General features: G+C 40.7%; 1 protein-coding gene and 2 pseudogenes across 1 annotated transcript in view; all 3 read left to right on the top strand.

Annotated features, from left to right (window-relative positions):
- Positions 1–3,824, top strand: part of LOC141327193 (E3 ubiquitin-protein ligase TRIM39-like) — a 10,233-nt pseudogene extending 6,409 nt beyond the window's left edge.
- Positions 1–14,023, top strand: part of LOC141327877 (uncharacterized) — a 45,386-nt gene extending 31,363 nt beyond the window's left edge. Inside the window, exon 6 of the mRNA XM_073835374.1 lies at positions 11,906–14,023. Within this exon, the coding sequence (XP_073691475.1) occupies positions 11,906–12,931 (1,026 nt within the window). The 3' untranslated portion in view covers positions 12,932–14,023. The remainder of the gene's footprint in view (positions 1–11,905) is intronic.
- A 1,095-nt stretch (positions 14,024–15,118) lies between these two features.
- On the top strand, positions 15,119–21,946 carry LOC141328038 (E3 ubiquitin-protein ligase TRIM35-like; annotated as a pseudogene).
- The last annotated feature ends 651 nt before the right edge of the window (positions 21,947–22,597 follow it).

Raw genomic sequence — 22,597 nt, 5'->3', positions numbered from 1 at the left:
GAAGCACTTTTCCATCAACTACAACTCATGGGAAAGTCAAGCAGACGACTGCCCAGCCTGGAGGCTTGCAGTCAGGCAGGGTACATTGTGTGCAGAGGCTGAGCGAAACGAAAATGCATCCCAGAAAAGAACTAGGCGGAAGCAGTGGCAACAGCAGCTAAAATAACCATCCGCCTTCACCTGTACAAAGTGCGGTAGGGACTGCCACTCCCGAGTCGGACTGCTCAGCCATTCTCGGCGGTGCAGGTAGACTCAAATGAAGCTATACCATCGTCTCCCGAGACGGACGGATGCCGACGACGATTTGTATATAGTTTTATTTATTTAATTTTGTAAGTGTTTTTGTAATAAAAAAAAATAATATATATATATATATATATATATATATATATATATATATATTTAGCTTGAAATGTGTTTAATAATCCAATGGGAACCTGAGTGGAGATACATCAGAAAAGGAAAAACAGGAACACAGGGATATAACATCAACGTCCAACAATTAACATACTGATAACAAATAACAGACTGATTAACATACAGGTGCAGGCAATGAATCAACTCAACTCAAAAGTCCATGGGTGTGACATTACCACCCCCAGAATGCGCATCCTCGAGCCAACAAACAGGGAGCACAAAGTCTTAGGAGGGGGTTTGGGCGAAGGATGGACTTCCGGGAGGAGGACAGAAGATGAAGTCCAGGGGTGTGACGGAATAATCCATGGAGGTGATGACGGAAGAAGAAGCCAAGGAGGTGACAGGAAGGGGCTGGAGCAGGAGGAGCCAGGTGAAACCCAGACCACAGCCATGATGGAATCCCACGGTGGAGCCGATGGAGGGAGGAGCCATGGTGGAGGAAGGGCTGACAACTCTAGGGGGCCGACCAATGTAGGCGGAGCAGATGGTGGTAATCCGTGGTAATCGGACACTCTGTTGCTCTGGGCTCGGGCTTCCCTTCTTCGGTGGGCTCTGGCTTGTATTCTGCAGGTCGAAGTGGTGGCTGGCTGAAGAGATTCTCCTTGGAACAGGCGTCTGGGTCTGTTTCTCGCCAGTGTCCTCGGACGAAAACGCTCTGCATGACATGTTGAGACTGAGCGCGTCGTCCGGATAGCTGGTGGTTTGAGCTACGAGTTGGAACATTAAAGTGTAGCCCTCGAGCGGTAATTCCCCCTGCTTCAGCCGTAAAAGGAGAAATTCCAGGTGGAACAGGGGATTCATTATGAAACCACTACGGAAACAAAAAACTGTCAGAAATGAACGATAAACAAAACGGAGGGGAAGACATGGAAAATTGTTATGGTTGGATGTTCTGTTACGATTCAGACAAAAACAAACGAACAATGACGTATAATCTCCCTTATTACTCGTATTGTTCATTCCTCTCTCAGCTCCCGTATTGTTCCGTCATCTTTCAAAATAGCTGCTATAAGCCCAATTCTTAAGAAACCTGGTGCAGACCCTAATAATTTTAATAAATAAATAATTAAATAATAAATAATACATTTCCGACCAATTTCAAATCTCCCTATTATTTCTAAAATCCTTGAAAAAGCAGTTGCAGCACAGGTTCAGGAACATCTTACCAACAATAACCCATATGAACGAGGACCGAGGACAGAGCCTTGAGGGACACCACAATTAACAAAGTAGGGCTTAGAGTTCTTTTTTTTTAAGTTGTACAAACTGTGTACGGTTGGACAGATAAGAAGCAAACCAGGCAAGAGGGATACCAGAGATGCCAATAGCAGATAACCGGCTCAACAAAATATCATGTAAGACAGTGTAAAAAGCTGCAGTCAGTTCAAACAAAACAAGAATCGATAAAAACCCACCATCAGCAGCCATTAACAGATCATTGGTTTCTCTGACCAAAGCAGTTTCTGTGTAGTTTTGTTACTCTGAATTTAGTCTGAATCATTTAAGCTCTATTTTTGCCATCAGCTTGTCCGATGTTTGATCCGGTTATTAGTGTTGTTTGTCTAAGAGGACCAAACATCCATGTACACCGTTTCAAGAATGACAAATGCCAGTTTAAAAAAAAAATTGTGAGTAAATCGTCTAAATATGCGCTATGAGTCATTGCTGTGATTGACAGTAATAACCGGACCAAACAAATGACAAGCTGATGGCAAAAATAGAGCTTAAAATGATTCAAACTAAATTCAGAGTAACAAAACTACAGCAGGAACAAGTATGTGTTGGTTAAATATAGACTATTTAATAGATTTTACAGTTCAAGATAAAACTTAAAAGTAGTTTTTCAATTTTATAAAATATTTCAAATTCCTATCAATTCATATTGAGTGCATTATGTAATTATTATACCATAAATATTTAACGTATTTGTAGTGAACTATATATTAGTATTTAAATAATTCACCCTTATAGGCTGTTTGTGTGTGAGTTAAATGACCTTCTGCACTTGCTATACTATACACTCAAGGACGGTATTTATTACTACAATTTATTATACTAGTAATTTTATAATAAATCGAAAAGCAAGACGTCTTGAAAAATATAGGGAGAGGCAGCTGCATAATAATTAATCCTCTGCTGCCATCTGTTGGTTATATGGGGTAATTCCATATTATTTTAGCCAAAAATATACATTGTTTTCCGTGAAAAGTCATTTTTTCCGATGTCTTTTTTATGAATGAAAAGTGAGTCCTTGAAGTACATTTTACGAGTTAAATTGATTTATTTAAAATTGGCAGAAAATGCCTTCCATCATTTCATTGCATTATTGTGGAATAATAGTTTCTATAGTAATAGTTCATAATGATAATAATAGAATTTAGGAAATATTTTTGTGATTCATAAAAGAGAAACACTGAGGAAAATTATATAGATACAAAAATATATTTTTATATTTTACTTTACGTAATGTTATCTGCTTTTGTCATCTTTATTACTTTAAACATGTTCAATTTAGCATCAAATTTAATGTGTATAATTATAAATATTTTTATTTAAGTTTTAATTGTAGTCATTTAGTTACTTCAATAGTTTTCAATAATTCTCTCACTTTTATGTTTTGAGTTTGTGTCTGTCAGTGTTTGTGATTGAACTTTCAGTATTGATAAATCAGACAGAGAATGACTGACAGTGATGAGAGGAAAATGTCTGATGTGTTTGATCAACAGGACGAGTGTCATAATTCATAATCATCTGTGTTGGGTTCAGTCTTGATCATTATATGAACATCAGAATAACAGCAGCATCTGTTGATTGTGTCTCATCAGCTCCTGTCATTCTGGATCCAAACACGGCTCATCCAGGTCTCCTTCTGTCTGATGATCTGACCAGTGTGAGATGGAGCGAAGATCAACCTGTTCCTGATAATCCAGAGAGATTTGACTATTATCTCTGTGTTCTGGGTTCAGAGGGTTTTAACTCAGGAACACACTGCTGGGATGTGGAGGTTAAACAGAGTAAACGGTGGAGTATTGGAGTAACTACAGCATCAAACCAGAGGAAGGGACTGGTTTTCTTCAACACTGGTGTCTGGTGTGTGTGGTACGGAGTGTCTCCAGGTTCTGGTTTTGTTGTTAAACAGCGTCTTGATCGTGTGAGAGTGAATCTGGACTATGACAGAGGAACGGTGTCATTCTCTGATCCTGTAACTAACACACATCTACACACATTCACAACCTCCTTCACTCACACACTCTTACCATTCTTCTGGAATTATGATTGTTCTTCCTCTCTGAGGATCTTATAGATCAATAGTCAGTAATCTGTAGGTCTGGATCTTCCTGCTTTCATCTTTCATCATGTTTCAATATTTAATCCAGATCACATCAGTAAGAGACTGTTGATCTGAACATCAGACCAGAAAACAACTATTCAAACAATTATTCAAACACGTGATGAAGGGCTCAAATAAATCATCTTCATCATATCTGACCAATGAGAAACAGTCAGATCATATTTTCTCTAGTGTTATTCCACTATTGATTCAACACATTCTCAGTGTTTGTTGTCAATGAAGAATTGTTGATTTCAGTTCTAGAGATTAATGATCATTTGTTTCTTGAAGTAAATGGATGTAAAAGGTTCTTGCTGATCCACAATGTTGAATCAAATATGAATATTTAGTCTAGAAATACCTGATTCAGCTGTTCATGAATCTGATTCTCAGATCAAAAGAGACTCACTGGAATCTAGGAATCTATGAAAACAAATATCAATAATCAATGTGTGATTTCATGATGTCTGGAAACCATTTTCTTTGTTCTTCCAACAAATTATATAAGTCACATTATTTTTTTATTTTTACCGTTTCATATAATACAGATTGATTCAAAGCACATGAAGTCAAAGTAAATGATTAAATGTATTTTACCAGTGTTTTTACCAGTGTCACAGTTATTTCTTGTTATGATTTTCAACCTGTAATTATCCTGAGATTGATCTCAAAGCAAAACGAGGTGCTAAAGTCAGATTTTGTGGTGGCTGTGCTTTAAAATGAAATGATAATAATCTAAATTGAAGTGATGAAGGATTCTGAAAGTCTGACACTAACAGTGTTTAATACTGGAGTCTGCTTTGACACAATCTGCATTGTAAAAAGCGCTATATAAATAATGACTTGAATAATAGTCTATTTTTATTTGTGTACCTTCACAATAACAGTGAAACAGCGCACTTTTGTAAAATAAAGAATAAAGCTTTACTCAATTTATTTTTTTCCAAAACATAAAAAAATTGTCTTTTAAGGACTGAATTTATTATGGTATGATGTGGCAATAACAGAGAAATAATTAAATTGAATGGATATTTTCCAGAGCTCAATCTTGTGTGTGTGTGTGTGTGTGTGTGTGTGTGTGTGTGTGTGTGTGTGTGTGTGTGTGTGTGTGTGTGTGTGTGTGTGTGTGTGTGTGTGCGTGTGCGTGTGCGTGTGTGTGTGTTCCAGAATTTTCTAAACTAGCCTCGGCCCGTTTCAGAAAGGAGGTTAAGTGAAAACTCTGAGTATGTCAACCCTGAAATAAGGGAAACTCTGGGTTTTCCGTTTCAGAATGGGAGGTTTATCAAACCTGAGAAAGCAGGGTAAGTCAAGCCTGTTTCTGAAAGAGAGGTAACTTACATTCAGAGTCAGTTACCATGGTAAATTTGTGAACCAAACCTGGTCAGGAGCAGGTTTTCTTCTGTAAACCCAGAGTTTCTTTTGGTCTCCTCCCCATTTTTAAAGTGTAAGTGATGTTTAAATACCTCATTCATTCATTTATGCTTCAAAAATGCTTTTCTCAGTGAGTGTTTTGGAATGTAAATTTAGTGCATTTTACTTAAAACAAGAAAAATAATCTTAATGCAAATGGAAACAAAATTATTTTTCTGACCCAATTGGCAGATAATATGCTAAATAAGAAAAATACACTTATAAAGATTAAATAAACACATTATGTACACTGTAAAAAAAAAAAAAAAAAATTGAAACAAAGTGCAAAAACAGTAATTTTACAGAGGTTTTCATTAAAGGTTTTACAGAAAAAAGAAAACATTATTTTACAGATTTTTCCTTGTTTCAATTAGGATATATTACTTTAATTTTATGGTTTTTGTTTGGCAGCTGTAGTTGCCAGTAGTTTGGCAGTGTAAAACTCTTATTTGACAGATTTGACCTAGATTAAAATACAAAGTCTACAAATGCCATTTAAAATTTACATTTTACATTTTAGCTTTTTTTTTTTTTTAAGAAATACAGTACAATTACATTTAAAATACTGTGATGATGAAGAACATGGAACAGTTTAATCAAAATGTTTAATTAAATATATATTCCACTTAAGACAACTTCACATCCAGAGAAAATATTTCCTGATAATTCACTCACCCCCATGTAATCCAAGATGTTCATGTCTTTCTTTCTTCAAGTCAAAAAGAAATTAAAGTTTTTGAGGAAAACATTCCAGGATTTTTCTGCATATAGTGGACTTCAACGAGAGCCAATGGGTTGAATGGTCAAAATTCAGTTTCAATACAGCTTTCAAAGGGCTTTACAAGTTTCCAGTGACCCTTATTCCTTGGTTGGGATCATGTAGAGTCCTTTGAAGATCCATTGAAACTGAAATTTGGCTTGTTAGCTCCCATCGAAATATGGAGAAAAATCCTGGAATTCCTCAAAAACCTTTTTGAAAGAAAAAAGAAAGACTTAGAAATGCATCTTGATTTAAGAATCTTTAGATTTTTTTTTTATTGGAAACAACAAGACAATAATACTAAGTAAGAAAAGCATTTTTTAGGTGCATTTATTGCACATATTTTCATAATGCAGTCAAAGTGACAAAAACGGCATGTCCTTTCATACATAAGATTATTATTTATTATATAGTATAGGATTATTTTGATTAGCCATATCCACATGCGTATTTATTTAACCTGTGCCATTTTTAAATGGTAGTCAGAGCACATTAGTACAGACACTGTATGCAGAGCGCTAAAGAAAGTGTGCCTCGCTCTAATGCTCTTTCGGAGAATTTTAGTGTCATTGCCTACTGAGCACAAACCCATCAAATATGAAGCTGATTGCTGTATGGAATGGAAGAATGGCAGATGAAAAGGTATTAAATAATAATAATAATAATAATAATAAAAATATATATATATACCATAGTGTGTATAATAATATATATATATAAATATAACCACCACCCCAGCCATATTTTTTCCCTAAATGCACAAATGCAACTTTTAATTCTTTTTCATGTTGGATTTTAATATTCTTCCAGTACTTCCATCTCCTCTTCATCTGAGCTTTCTTGCTGTTGGCTGAGTAGGCGTCAAATATTCATTTCATTACTGTAATTAAGAAATGCAACCGTTTGGATTAGAGAACATTTAATTATGTGAAAAGAGCATTAGACTATGTGGAGAAAGCTGCTGCAAATTGAAATAGGCACAGAATTATATTATAATGTCAAATATTAGTAAAGTCATGTAGCCTACACCCATGAACCCTTTATGCTTAAAGCTTTACCTGTTGAATTATGTTTTTATACTTCATGTTTAGCTGTTTCATTCTTCTTATTATTTTTTTTTATTTTATTTTATTTTTTTGCCTGTGGGATACCATGAAAATGAATTGTTCAGTAACTTACCGTTCTGCCAGTTTTAACCTTTGATATTCTAATTATTAGTAATTAAATTATTATATTCTTAATAATAATTAAGAATTAAAGTTAAGCATTGGCTCGAAGTATGTGGAGGTCTTTTTGGCGGGAGCTGTTGCCATGGTGAATCATAATTTCGGAGCTCCATTGATCATGTCTTTTCATAGTCGTGGTGCAAGCACTAAACTCAGAGTAAACCTACTCAGAGTGGATTGAACTTACTTAGTACTTAGCTTAACAATATTCTTAATTTACTTTGATCATCTATGCCAACACGAATCATGCTTATATTTTTATAAGTTTATTTACAGATTAATTAATTTTTACCTTTTCGTTCAGCATTTTCGTTTCATCTCATCTCGTTTTCGTCACGTGATAAAGGTTCGTTGACGACGATATTTAGTCAAAATTTTCGTTGACGAAAGCAACACTACGTCAAGCTTTCAAAACTGCTAGGCTTTCTCAAGCCAACCTAGTTTGCCTTTACATTTGACTTTATGTAGACTTGTCAATCCATTACTAACATTCCAAACCTCTTCTTCCTTGCGTTAGTCCCGAGCACTTACAGAGTCCGCTTTCTTGCAAAGCCATCTCCATTTGGCTTGATCGAGGGTGTCTTCCGATGTTGCGCCGACGATCTTCGTGTCTTCCTTAATGCGATCCATCCACCGTTTCTTGGGCCGTCCTCATGGTCGCTTGCCCTGGGGGCTGAGTCTCAGCGCTGTTCTGAGTCCTCGCCGCTCCTGACTACATAGCCATACCACCGCATCCTTGCTTCCTGCATCTTCTCCGTGATTGGGGCCACTCCCATGAGCTTCCTGACGTCGGTGTTCATGACGCAGTCCCATCTGGTCAGGCCCAGGCACCAGCGGAGCATCCGCATCTCCATATTGTGCAGGGTTTGCTCGTGTTTTGCCATGGCTGGCCAGCATTCTGCTCCATAGAGGGCCACAGGGTGGACGATGTTCTTGTCAACTTTTGCTTTCAGGCGTATTGGCATGCGTCGGTTGCAGAGCACCCCGGTAACTTGTCGCCATTTCGCCCAGGCTGCATTCACCCTCGCTCGAATGTCCGGGAGGAGGTCGCCGTCGCTGCTGAGGGCTGATCCGAGGTAGCGGAATTCGGTTGACTTTTCCAGGTCTTCGCCCCCAACATTGATTGTGCCGTCCGTCTGCACACCGCATTCCATGTACTCGGTCTTCTTCGTGTTGAGGCTCATGCCATTGGTGTCCAGTTGGGATTTCCACTGCTGCGTCTGGAGTTGCAACGTGGCATGGTCTTCATCCGCAAGCAGGACGTCATCAGCATACAGGAGAGTCCATGGGTGGGGTGCTTGCAAGTCGGCGGTTACGGTGTCCATATAAGGATGAACAGTAGTGGTGATAAGGCCGATCCTTGGTGCACGCCCACATTGATGGGGAAGGGTGGTGACAGTCCGACGGGGCATCGAACCATGCTGGTGACATTTGTTTAGAGAAGTTTCACCCAGTTGACGTACGCCTCGGGGACGTGGTGTGACCTCAGGGAGTGCCGAATGAGGTAATGCGGCACCCTGTCGAATGCCTTCTCCAGATCAAGGAATGCCATGTGGACGCCCTTGTTCTTTTCCCAAAGGAGCCGAGCAGCATGGATGGCGTCAATCATTCCACATCCCTTGACGAAGCCGCATTGATTCGCTGTGATGGTGACTTGGTGGCGGAGGCGGGCATCCAAGATTCGCTCGAAAATCTTAATGGAGTGTCTGCTCCCTGGACAATAAAGTGGACACCATCTGACTCCAACAGGCTTCACGGCGAGAGTTCAGAGACTGCTGCGTCTTTGTTTTCCCTGAGACGTGGCTCAGCGACAGAGTACCAGACGCGGCCATTCAGCTAACCGGACTAACCGTGTTTCGTGCCGACAGGAATGCAGCTCTGTGCGGTAAGACTCGTGGCAGTGGCGTGTGTGTTTACATCAACACGGAATGGTGTAAAGACTCTGTGCTTGTGTCTAGTTACTGTTCATCGCTGGTGAAGTTTGTCAAGTCAAGTCAAGTCACCTTTATTTATATAGCGTTTTCAACAATACAGATTGTGTCAAAGCAACTGCACTGTATTTAAACAGCACAATAGTGTGTAAGTAACGCATTATTGTAAACAATCAATTTTCAGTTAAAGGCAGTTCATCAATGAATTCAGTGATATAGTCGTCAGTTCAGTTCAAATAGTATAGGATATTTACCCCGGGAATTCACCACCGCATTCATTATCAGAGTGTACGTTCCGCCTAGCGCTAATGCTAAAGAGGCTCTGTGGGAGCTGTACGGAACTGCAGAATGCTCACCCCGACGGACTGTTTATTATCGCTGGTGACTTCAATCATGCAAATCTCAAGACCGTGCTCCCTAAATTCCATCAGAATGTGGATGGAATCACAAAATTGTGCTTTGCTACAAACTGTCTAAAGCCATCAGAGAGGCGAAGCGCGCACATGCCGAGAGAATCCACGGTCACTTCAAGAGAAGCGGAGACTCCAGGCACATGTGGCAGGAAATCCCCCCCTCCTCCTGACAACCAGGTGCTCTGTTTTACGGCTGACATAAGGAAAACTCTAAAAACTCTATGCAGAGTTAACCCACAGAACTCTGCTGGACCAGACAACATTCCTGGAAGAGTGCTCAGGGAGTGTGCAGAGCAGCTGGCAGATGTCTTCATTGACATCTTCAACATCTCGCTGAGAAGCTCCATCATCCCGACAAATCCCTGTCCTAGCTCTGTGCTGTTCTGTGTCTTTGACTCTTGTTGTACAGTATGTTTCTATAGCACCAGGTCCTGAGGAACGTTATTTCATTTCACTATGTACTGCGTCAGCTATATGTGGTTGAAATGACAATAAAAGCTTCTGATTCTGATTCTGACAAGAGGCGGATTGGGCGATAGTTTGAACATTTGGCCACATCGCCTTTGCCCTTCCAGATGGGCACTGTGACGCTGGTGGTCCGGTCCACGCCAAGGGGATCGCTCCTTCCATGACGACTTTGTTGAAAAGTGCGCACAGCATTTCAGCTCCGCTGCGACCCATAAGCTTCCAGGCTTCGCCAGTGATGTCGTCAGGGCCCGGTGCCTTTCCGTTCTTCATCCTCTTGATGGCGACTGCGACTTCTGCCACAGTGATCGGCGGGACTGGCCCTGGGACAGGATATTGGTATTGGTGGGTGGGGAAATTCTTTGTTGCTGATCCGTGAGAAGTATTCGTTCCGGGCGGGTCGCGCAGGACTTGGTGTTCGGCATCCTTTATGTGCTTGACCTGACCAATATCCTGAGTAGAGCGGTGTTGCATGCTGGCGAGGCGGTAGATCTTGTTCGCTTCGCCAGGCGTGTCCAGCTCCTCGTACAGTTGGTCGTAGTGCGCATTCTTCGCCAAAGCAACTACTCGTTTCGTGCGGACTTCAGGTTCTTGTACTGTTGGAAATCAGTGTCATCGAGGGATTGCAGCCACTTCTTCAGGGCAAGCTTCTTTGCCTTGACAGCTTCTTCCACTTCTTCGTTCCACCACCACGTCTGCTTGTCTATGAACCGTCTTCCAGGCTTCGTCTTTCCAAGAGTTGTCGCCGCCGCTTCTCTTATCTGGTCACCTAGGGCGCTCCAGACGGCCTCCGCAGGTTGGTTCGGGTCCCCGTTCACACGTCCCAATGCTTCTTTGAGTTGCGGTTTGCATTCAAGGGTCCGCCACCACTTGATCTTCTCTGTGGTTGTGGTCTTTACAGGTTGGCGTTGGCCAAGGTCCATGCACAAGTCCATGACAAGTAGGCGGTGTTGAGGGCCGATGTTAGTCGATGGGATCACCTTCGCATCGCAGGCCAGCCTGAGGCGTGGTCTTCGGAGGAGCCAGTAGTCGATATGGGTTTCTCGGCCGCCACTGGCGTACGTGATCTTGTGCTCTTGCGTTTTCTTGAAAAACGTGTTGTCCTCCGCAAGGTTGTGTGCTTCGGCGAAATCCAGTGCTCGTGCGCCATCGTCACTCCGAATCCTTGACCACCATGGTACCGCTCATATCCCATTCGCTCTTGGCCAACGTGGCCATTGAGGTCCCTGCCGATGGCCACATATTCTTCTGGGCCAAAGGATCGTAGATGACCATCCATGGTCTCCCAAAATTGGTCCTTCTCATCGTCGGCGTAGTTGGTTTGAGGGGCGTAACACGAGACGACTCGTTTTGAGTCGACATTGTATTTGATGCGACCGATGAATACGTTGACCGACGCGTTGACCTTCACCGTTGGCAAACTTTCCAAGGGGTCGTTGTTTCCAGCCGGCACCGCAAGGAGGTGGTGATGGGGTTTTGCCAGCCACTAACATTTCAAACCATTTTCATAAAACCTTAAGCTGTGTCCTGAACAAAGAAATCAAACATGGTGAAAAAAGATTTTGGAATGTGTCCTAAGGAAAACAAATGGTTATAAATATTAAGAACAGGCTCTGAGATTACAGGCCACACCTCTTTAAGTAGTTCAGCGGGTACGTGATCTAGCGTACATGAGTTTTGTTTCGATGTTTGGTGCCGTTAAACTGGGATTAACTTGTATTTGTCTTTTTTTTTCAGATATGATGGCACTGAAAGCGGAGAGTCAAGAACTAAATGAAACCGAAGAGAAAGATCAGTATGGAAAACACTGTGATGATTTCACAAATGGAGAAAAATATTTTAGTTGCTCACTGACTGAAATGACTGTCTCACAAAACCTTGCTCAAAAGACTGGAACTAGATGTTTTTGCCAACAGTGTGGAAAGAGCTTCAGTGAAAAAAAATACATAAAGATACACATGAGAGTTCACTCTGGAGAGAAGCCTTTCACTTGCCAACAGTGTGGAAAGAGTTTCGCACAAAATGAGCATCTAAAAGTTCACACGAGGATTCATACTGGAGAGAAGCCGTTCACATGCACACTGTGTGGAAAGAGCTTCACTGAGAATAGTCGCCTCAAACTCCACATGAGAGTTCACACTGGTGAGAAGCCTTTTACCTGCGAATTCTGTGGGAAGGGCTTCATGGACAAAAGAAATACAAAAATCCACATGAGAGTTCACACTGGAGAGAAGCCGTTCACTTGCCAACAGTGTGGGAAAGGTTTCACACAAGCAGAACATCTTAGAGGCCACATGAGAATTCACACCGGAGAGAAGCCGTTCTCCTGTACGCTGTGTGGAAAGAGCTTTGCCGAAAATGGACACCTTAGAGTCCACCTGAGAATTCACAATGGAGAGAAGCCATACACCTGCCAAGATTGTGGAAAGAGCTTCTCTCAAAAATGTCAACTTAAAGTCCACGTTAGAAGTCACACTGGAGAGAAACCTTTCAACTGCCAACAGTGTGGGAAAAGTTTCACGCAAACAGGACATCTTAAAGACCACATGAAAATTCACACTGGAGAGAAGGCGTTCACCTGCCAACAGTGTGGAAAGAGCTTCTCTCAAAAATGTCATCTTAAAGCCCACATCAGAAGTCACACTGGAGAGAATCCTTTCAGCTGCCAACTGTGTGGAAAGAGCCTCACAACGGCTGTAAACCTCAGGTATCACATGAGAATTCACTCCGGAGAGAAGCCGTTCTCCTGCAAACTGTGTGGAAAGAGCTTTACTGAAAATGGAAACCTCAAAGTCCACATGAGAATTCACAATGGAGAGAAGCCTTTTACTTGTGAATTCTGTGGAAAGACCTTCTCTCAAAAATGTAATCTTACAGTCCACATTGGAAAACACACCAGAGAGAAGCCTTTCTCCTGTGTGGAAGGAGCCTCACAATGGCAATACACCTCAGATATCACACGAGAATTCGCTATATAGCAAAAATCATCTGGCCCAGACCCATTGGAATCCATGCAACTGACTCGGACCAGTTTCGTTCAGCACAACGGGCCAATACGGGCACGGATCCGTTTTTCTGAATCTACATTTTAACAGCAGATGGCGCTCTAATGTAGTCTCTGTCCACACACTCAAAAGCTCCTGAAGAACAGTGCTACAGAAGAGCACTTGTGTGTTCGGCTGAGTTGTGTAATTTCAGCTCGGCTCCGAATGCTATTATGACGCAAGATTAATGTAAATATAGCCCACTGTGAACACCCTTGGAATTCACTTCAACTTTTTCAAATTGTATGAATGGTTATTTTAAAATAGGTTCAAGTACGTGTAAGAATTTGGAAACAAGCAGAGCACCATCTGCTGTTCAAAACTTAGAATCGATTTGAGAAAGAATAATAATTCGTTACATTTATATAGCGCTTTTCTAGACACTCAAAGCGCTTTACAGTGTCAGGGGTATCTCCTCATCCACCACCAGTGTGCAGCATCCACCTGGATGATGCGACGGCAGCCATAGTGCGCCAGAACGCCCACCACACACCAGCTTACTGGTGGAGAGGAGACAGAGTGATGAAGCCAATTGGAATATGGGGATGATTCAGAGGCCATGATGGTCAGAGGCCAATGGGCAAATTTGGTCAGGATGCCAAGGTCACACCTCTACTCTTTTCGAAAGACATCCTGGGATTTTTAATGACCACAGAGAGTCAGGACCTCGGTTTAACGTCTCATCCGAAGGACGGTGCTTTTTGGCAGTATAGTGTCCCCGTCACTATACTGGGGTGCTAGGACCCACACAGACCTCAGGGTGAGCACCCCCTGCTGGCCTCACTTCTCTTCCAGCAGCAACCTAGTTTCCCCAGGAGGTCTCCCATCCAGGTATTGACCAAGCTCAACCCTGCTTAGCTTCAGTGGGCAACCAGTCTTGGGCTACAGGGTGATATGGCTGCTGGTTTTAAGAATCACGATGTGTTCAGAAATCTCAGAATCGATGCTGAATCATTTCTCGATTTGCGCTACGATTTATCGTCCCATCCCTATAATTTTTCAAACTAAATAAATGATAAAGTATAATATGTGGTCTCATTTGTCTACTTTTTTGAACCATCTGATGATGTTTTGGGTCATATTTATGCAATACTACAGGAAGTTCTAAAAACTTCACAAACTTTCAAGCACCACTTTACACCTCACTCTTATTACTGTATTCCAATGCACTCCACCCAAATGATAAATGTGTTCAAAGTTCCGGTCTTTGCTCTATTATGACAATTGTTGGTTTCTTTAAAAGAGAAAAATGTATATAAGGATTGTTGCTAATATATGTTAAATATAACTGTACTACTGAGTACAGTTACTGCTCTTTATGGATACTTTTATTAGTATTATTAGTTCTGTCATGACAACTCTCTGAAAAGTTTAGCATGGTAATGGATATGACAATATTAATGTATTTGTTCTTGGTGGAATAGATCTGCTACGCTGCTGTTGGTTATTACTGTAGTTATAGATGATCGCTGCTGCTGCAAGCAAGTACAGAACTTGCTACTGTCCTCACAACTCCATGACAAATATATTTATGGAAAGCTTTAAGAACCTGATTTTAAGCTATTGCATTTCACATTAAGTCACTTTGGAATGTAAATCTTAGCACGTTTCAGAAGATAAGAAACGTAACTTGTAGTCCAGTTTGAAAACTCCTGCTTTAAATCTCTGGAGTTCTGCATCTCAGAGCTCGACTTACTCTGAGTTTGATTGGTTCGGTCTGGCTGAGTTGAGTGAGATGTGGAAGCACATGTCTGTATGTTCATACACTGTTTGTGTTGAAAGTATCTCAGAAGATCAAAGTCTGAGGTTCTTCATGTTTTACATGTTTAAAAATTTCATGTTGAAATGTTTTTTTTTTTTAATGCGTTTGCAATTATTTATAAAATTAATGACTAGTACATATTGCAGTTCTCTCACTGTACATTATTCCTCAACTCTGGGTTTTTCACTGCCACTGAGTTGAAGCACATCATCACCATAATCAAGAGCCACTGACAGCGAATGGGGACCTCATCAAGGTTTTTCTGGTTTATCAAAGGGACTAAAGGTTTATGATCCGTGAGTAATGTGAAGGATCATAAACTCCTCCCTCTTACAGCTCTTACCAGGAAGAGACTGACATGTTCTTTCTCCTTTCTGTCACACTGACTCTCTTCTCTACTGACAAAACCAATAAACAACCAGCCATCAGTGAAGAAACAGGAGAAACACTTTACAGAAGGACTTTTGTTCAGTTTGTTTCTGAATAGACAGTAGATCTCTGTGATTCTCGTGGAGATTTGTTTTTCAGACAGTCGTTCAGAAAGTGAAAGTAAAGTTTAGATCGCTGGAGCTCAAAGAGTCAAAATGGCTTCACTATCTGAAGATGATATTTCTTGTCCTGTGTGTCAGGATATCTTCAAGAATCCTGTTTTTCTGTCATGTAGTCACAGTGTCTGTAAAGAGTGTCTTCAACATTTCTGGAGAACCAAGAAAACTCAGGAGTGTCCCGTCTGCAGGAGAAGATCCTCAAAACTTGATCCTCCTCCTAATCTTGTTTTAAAAAACTTGTGTGAGTCGTTCCTGAAGGAGAGAAATGAGAGGCGTTCATCAGGATCTGAGGAGATCTGCAGTTTACACAGTGAGAAACTCAAACTCTTCTGTCTGGAGGACAAACAGCCGGTGTGTTTAGTGTGTATGAAATCACAGAAACACATCAATCACACAATCAGACCCATCGATGAAGTTGTTCCACCCTATAAGGTGAGAGAAATGAGTTTTTAACTTCATGTTGTTTTAAAGTCCTGTTTAAAGAGGTCCTATTATGCTTTTTTCACTTTTTGAACTTTAGCCAGTGTGTGGTGTGTATGTTTGGGCATAAAAAACATCAACAAAGTTACAAATCTCAAAGTCCACTCTAAAGGGAGATATTTAGTTTTAAAAAAATCCCTTTTCAAGAACTACAACGAAACGGCTCATTTGGACTACAGCGTTTGTTTTCCGGAGGCTATTATGTCACAACGTTAGTCTCGCCTCTGAAATTCAATTTGTTGACGGGCGCGGGATTCGCCTAACTTTAGCCATGTATTATGAACGGTCACTTTTGGGATGCTACAGTGAGCTGTAGGTCGGCTCGTTTAAACACAGCTTTAACTAAAGGGTCCGTGAAATGCTGAAACAGAGGGTTCATGAACACACGCAGATCCGCGGCTGATGTAAACACTAACACTGACTAGTGATCATCCGTGGACGCATCGGTGCCTCGCCGTAGACATGCAGTGTGTGGTAAGAGATTTATTCATCATACAGTGTAGATAGCTTCACTAGCCTTATGGTTTCGGGCATGCAAATAATTAAATACATTAGCACAATAATGATAAAATCACTTAGGCGATCTCCCAGGCTGACAAAAGAACCAACAATAACGTTTTATGTACTCACCCTTCATGCATCCTAGGTGTATACTTCCTTCTTTCAGACGAATGCATATCAATTCTGGCTCTCATACAACAACATAGACTGAGCGGCACGGGCAAGTGTTCCATCAACCCAAAATAAGTCGATCCATAATAAAAAAAGTGCCTCATATGGCTCCGGGGCGGTCGGTAAAAGACTACTTTAGCGATCAGATGTGTTTTTGTAAAAACATATTTAAAATGTAAGAATCACTTTAATCTAGTTTGCTGCTTTAGAAAGGGGCACAGCAAGGTGGAACGCGGTCCACGCTGTGGGACTGCTGACCAATCACAATACATTAGTTTTTTCGGAAGGTTGAACCCAGAAGTAATCGAGCCGTTTGTGTCAAAAAAAAAAAAAAAAGAAAGCTATTGTAATAATGTGAATTATGTGAAAAATAACTAAGCATGACAGCATGTTCTAGTGCACCCCCGTTTTGTTTAGTCCAGCTGAACTCCATTATAAATAAAGTTTCATAGATTTGGGGAATTAATAACTACGGGACAGATAGATTTTCACACTGTTGGTATCGGATAACTATTTTTGCTTCAGTAAATATGTGATGTTCACAAAAACAGAAGAAATCAGGATACTAGCACTGCATTATATGATCATATCACTGTATCGTCTTCTTTTTCACTGTAATCTCGTGTTTTATGTATTTTATTTTGTCTAATTCTAGGAGGAGCTGAATACAGCACTGAAATCATTACAGGAGAAACTGAAACACAATGAAAACATGAAAGGAAAGTTTGAGAAAACAGCTGAACACATGAAGGTGAGGAAACAGAATGGAGAGTGATTTGGATTCCAGCTGTAGGATCACTATATACAGTTGTGATCTGATATATTTAATATAATGGATTAGTTGATCTCAGATGTGAATGATGTGATCGTGTCGATGTGTGTCGATGGAGACGATTGAAGTGAATGTGGTTTGATTTCAGTCTCAAGCTGAGCACACAGAGCGTCAGATTAAACAGCAGTTTGAGAAGCTTCATCAGTTTCTCAGAGATGAAGAAGAAGCTACAATCACTGCACTGAGGGAGGAAGAGGAGCAGAAGAAGCAGATGATGAAGGAGAAGCTGGAGGAGATGAACAGACACATCTCAGCTCTTTCACACACAATCAAAGACATGGAGGAGATGATGAAAGCCAGTGATGTCTGCTTTCTAAAGGTCTGATTTCAGATGATTGATTGATTGATTGATGATTGATTGAGTTGTTGATGATCAATGGTGTGTTTGTTCTGCAGGAGTTTCCAGTCTCAATGGAAAGGTGAGTGATCTGCTGGTGTCTCTGGTCTCTCTGCTTCTGATCCAAAGCCACTGCAGTTCTGACTCCTGAATGTTCTTCCAGAGTCCAGATCTCACAGCCGGATCCACAGACGCCTTCTGGAGCTTTGATTGATGTGCCACGTTACTTGGGCAACCTGCCGTTCAGAGTCTGGAAGAAGATGCAGGACATCGTCCAGAACAGTGAGTCTGACTGCATATATATATTTATTTATATATATTTAGCTTGAAATGTGTTTAATAATCCAATGGGAACCTGAGTGGAGATACATCAGAAAAGGAAAAACAGGAACACAGGGATATAACATCAACGTCCAACAATTAACATACTGATAACAAATAACAGACTGATTAACATACTGGTGCAGGCAATGAATCAACTCAACTCAAAAGTCCATGGGTGTGACATTACCACCCCCAGAATGCGCATCCTCGCGCCAACAAACAGGGAGCACAAAGTCTTAGGAGGGGGTTTGGGCGGAGGATGGACTTCTGGGAGGAGGATAGAAGATGAAGTCCAGGGGTGTGACGGAATAATCCATGGAGGTGATGACGGAGGGAGAAGCCAAGGAGGTGACAGGAAGGGGCTGGAGCAGGAGGAGCTAGGTGAAACCCAGACCACAGCCATAATGGAATCCCACGGTGGAGCCGATGGAGGGAGGAGCCATGGTGGAGGAAGGGCTGATGACTCCAGGGGGCCGACCGACGGAGGCGGAGCAGGTGGTGGTAGAGCCCAAGGCGGAGACGGAAAGCCGATGGTCCTGGGTGACACCGAGGATCCGGAGGGCCAAGGCGGAACCCAAGGCTCTGGCGACTAAGGTGGAGACGGAGATCCGGAGGTCCACAGAGCCGGAGGGACGGAGCGAAGAGGCACTTATGGAGGAGTAGAGTCCAGAGGCGAGATGGAGACTGGCAGACCTGCGGCGAACCCACTGCACAGATGGTGAGCTGAGGGTGAGCTGAGGGACTGACAGGAAGCAGAGGTGACATGGTTGAAGTAGCATGGCTATTGGGCAGAGATACCTGAGGGAGGGTGGGTGGGAAATCCAGACAGGTTGACAGTTCAGTATTCAAGTCCATACCGGTAAGACCAAAATCCATATTGAGCTCACCCTCAGTGGCGGTGCAGTGGGTGGTGCTGTCCTCAGCATCTTCACTCTCTACAAAAGTCTCCGCCGTTGCGGTTATAATGGCCGGCTCTAGCACCTGGTCAGATGGCCCATGCAGCTCAGGCTCTGTGGTAATCGGCCGCTCTGTTGCTCTGGGCTCGGGCTTCCCGTCTTCGGTGGGCTCTGGCTCGTATTCTGCAGGTCGAAGTGGTGGCTGGCTGGGCTCTGGGTCTGGAGTGGTACTGATGAGATTCTCCTTGGAACAGGTGGAAAACAAGGGTCTGTTTCTCGCCAGTGTCCTCGGACGACGACGCTCTGCATGACGTGTTGAGACTTGCGTCACAGAACGCACAGAGCGCGTCGTCCGGATAGCTGGTGGAGAAGACATGGAAAATTGTTATGGTTGGACGTTTTGTTACGATTCAGACAAAAACAAACGAACAATGACGTATAGTCTCCCTTATTACTCGTATTGTTCATTCCTCTCTCAGCTCCCGTATTTTTCCGTCATCTTTCAAAATAGCTGCTACAAGCCCAATTCTTAAGAAACCTGGTGCAGACCCTAATAATTTTAATAAATAAATCACTAAATAATAAATATTACATTTCCGACCAATTTCAAATCTCCCTATTATTTCTAAAATCCTTGAAAAAGCAGTTGCAGCACAGGTTCAGGAACATCTTACCAACAATAACCCATATGAACGAGGACCGAGGACAGAGCCTTGAGGGACACCACAATTAACAAAGTAGGGCTTAGAGTTCTTTTTTTTGTGTGCAAACTGTGTACGGTTGGACAGATAAGAAGCAAACCAGGCAAGAGGGATACCAGAGATGCCAATAGCAGATAACCGGCTCAACAAAACAGCATGTAAGACAGTGTCAAAAGCTGCAGTCAGATCAAACAAAACAAGAAGAATCGATAAAAACCCACCATCAGCAGCCATTAACCATTAAGTTTCTCTGACCAAAGCAGTTTCTGTGTAGTTTTGTTACTCTGAATTTAGTCTGAATCATTTAAGCTCTATTTTTGCCATCAGCTTGTCCGATGTTTGATCCGGTTATTAGTGTTGTTTGTCAAAGAGGACCAAACGTCCATGTACACCGTTTCAAGAATGACAAAAGCCAGTTTAAAAAAATACACAAGTAAATCAGCTAAATATGCGCTATGAGTCATTGCTATGATTGACAGTAATAACCAGATCAAACAAATGACAAGCTGATGGCAAAAATAGAGCTTAAAATGATTCAAACTAAATTCAGAGTAACAAAACTACAGCAGTAACAAGTATGTGTTGGTTAAATATAGACTATTTAATAGATTTTACAGTTCAAGATAAAACTTAAAAGTAGTTATTCAATTTTATAAAATATTTCAAATTCCTATCAATTCATATTGAGTGCATTATTTAATTATTATACCATAAATATTTAACGTATTTGTAGTGAACTATATATTAGTATTTAAATAATTCACCCTTATAGGCTGTTTGTGTGTGAGTTAAATGACCTTCTGCACTTGCTATACTTATATACTTAAGGGCGGTATTTATTACTGCAATTTATTATACTAGTAATTTTATAACAAATCGAAAAGCAAGACGTCTTGAAAAATATAGGGAGAGGCAGCTGCATAATAAATAATCCTCTGCTGCCATCTGTTGGTTATATGGGGTAATTCCATATTATTTTAGCCAAAAATATACATTGTTTTCCGTGAAAAGTCATTTTTTCCGATGTCTTTTTTATTAATGAAAAGTGAGTCCTTGAAGTACATTTTAAGAGTTAAATTGATTTATTTAAAATTGGCAGAAAATGCCTTCCATAATTTCATTGCATTATTGTGGAATAATAGTTTATATAGTAATAGTTCATAATAATAGTAGAATTCAGTAAATATTTTTGTGATTCATAAAAGAGAAACACTGAGGAAAACGATAAAGATATGAACATTATTTCTTTTGCATTATTCTAGTTTATCTCAGTTGAATATGAAATCACTGTGTAAAGATCTGTTTATTAAAATGATCTTCTGACTCTAACTGAATCTAAATGAGAGTAAATGAAAGTGTTTTGAGTTTGTGTCTGTCAGTGTTTGTGATTGAACTTTCAGTATTGATAAATCAGACAGAGAATGACTGACAGTGATGAGAGGAAAATGTCTGATGTGTTTGATCAACAGGACGAGTGTCATAATTCATAATCATCTGTGTTGGGTTCAGTCTTGTTCATTATATGAACATCAGAATAACAGCAGCATCTGTTGATTGTGTCTCATCAGCTCCTGTCATTCTGGATCCAAACACGGCTCATCCACGTCTCCTTCTGTCTGATGATCTGACCAGTGTGAGATGGAGCGGAGATCAACCTGTTCCTGATAATCCTGAGAGATTTGACTGTTATCGCTGTGTTCTGGGTTCAGAGGGTTTTAACTCAGGAACACACTGCTGGGATGTGGAGGTTAAACAGAGTAAATACTGGAGTATTGGAGTAACTACAGCATCAAACCAGAGGAAGGGATGGGGTTTCTTCAAGACTGGTGTCTGGTGTGTGTGGTACGGATGTCTCTAGGTTCTGGTTTTGGTGTTAAACAGCGTCTTGATCGTGTGAGAGTGAATCTGGACTATGACAGAGGAACGGTGTCATTCTCTGATCCTGTAACTAACACACATCTACACACATTCACAACCTCCTTCACTCACACACTCTTACCATTCTTCTATAATAATCATCCATTTACCTCTCTGAGGATCTTATCGATCAATAGTCAGTAATCTGTGGGTCTGGATCTTCCTGCTTTCATCTTTCATCATGTTTCAATATTTAATCCAGATCACATCAGTAAGAGACTGTTGATCTGAACATCAGACCAGAAAACAACTACATTTATTCATCTTTACAAATGAACAATTATTCAAACACGTGATGAAGGGCTCAAATAAATCATCTTCATCATATCTGACCAATGAGAAACAGTCAGATCATATTTTCTCTAGTGTTATTCCACTATTGATTCAACACATTCTCAGTGTTTGTTGTCAATGAAGAATTGTTTATTTCAGTTCTAGAGATTAATGATCATTTGTTTCTTGAAGTAAATGGATGTAAAAGGTTCTTGCTGATCCACAATGTTGAATCAAATATGAATATTTAGTCTAGAAATAGCTGATTCAGCTGTTGAATGATCAAAAGAGACTCACTGGAATCTAGGAATCTATGAAAACAAATATCAATAATCAATGTGTGATTTCTTGATGTCTGGAAACCATTTTCTTTGTTCTTCCAACAAATTATATAAGTCACATTATTTTTTTATTTTACCGTTTCATATAATACAGATTGATTCAAAGCACATGAAGTCAAAGTAAATGATTACATGTATTTTACCAGTGTTTTTACCAGTGTCACAGTTATTTCTTGTTATGATTTTCAGCCTGTAATTATCCTCAGATTGATCTCAAAGCAAAAAGAGGTGCTAAAGTCAGATTTTGTGGTGGCTGTGCTTTAAAATGAAATGATAATCATCTTAATTGAAGTGATGAAGGACTCTGAAAGTCTGACACTAACAGCGTTTAATACTGGAGTGTAGAGCTGCTTTGACACAATCTGCATTGTAAAAAGCGCTATATAAATCATGACTTGAATAATAGTCTATTTTATGTGTACCTTCACAATAACAGTGAAACAGCGCACTTTTGTAAAATAAAGAATAAGCTTTAGTCAATTTAATTTTAAAAAATTTAAAAATTAAAAAAAATGTA

The sequence above is a fragment of the Garra rufa genome, chromosome 1 (genome assembly GCF_049309525.1).
Source record: "Garra rufa chromosome 1, GarRuf1.0, whole genome shotgun sequence".
Classification (NCBI taxonomy): domain Eukaryota; kingdom Metazoa; phylum Chordata; class Actinopteri; order Cypriniformes; family Cyprinidae; genus Garra; species Garra rufa.
Note: the sequence above shows the minus strand (reverse complement) of the source record. Positions and strands in the feature narration are given on the sequence as shown.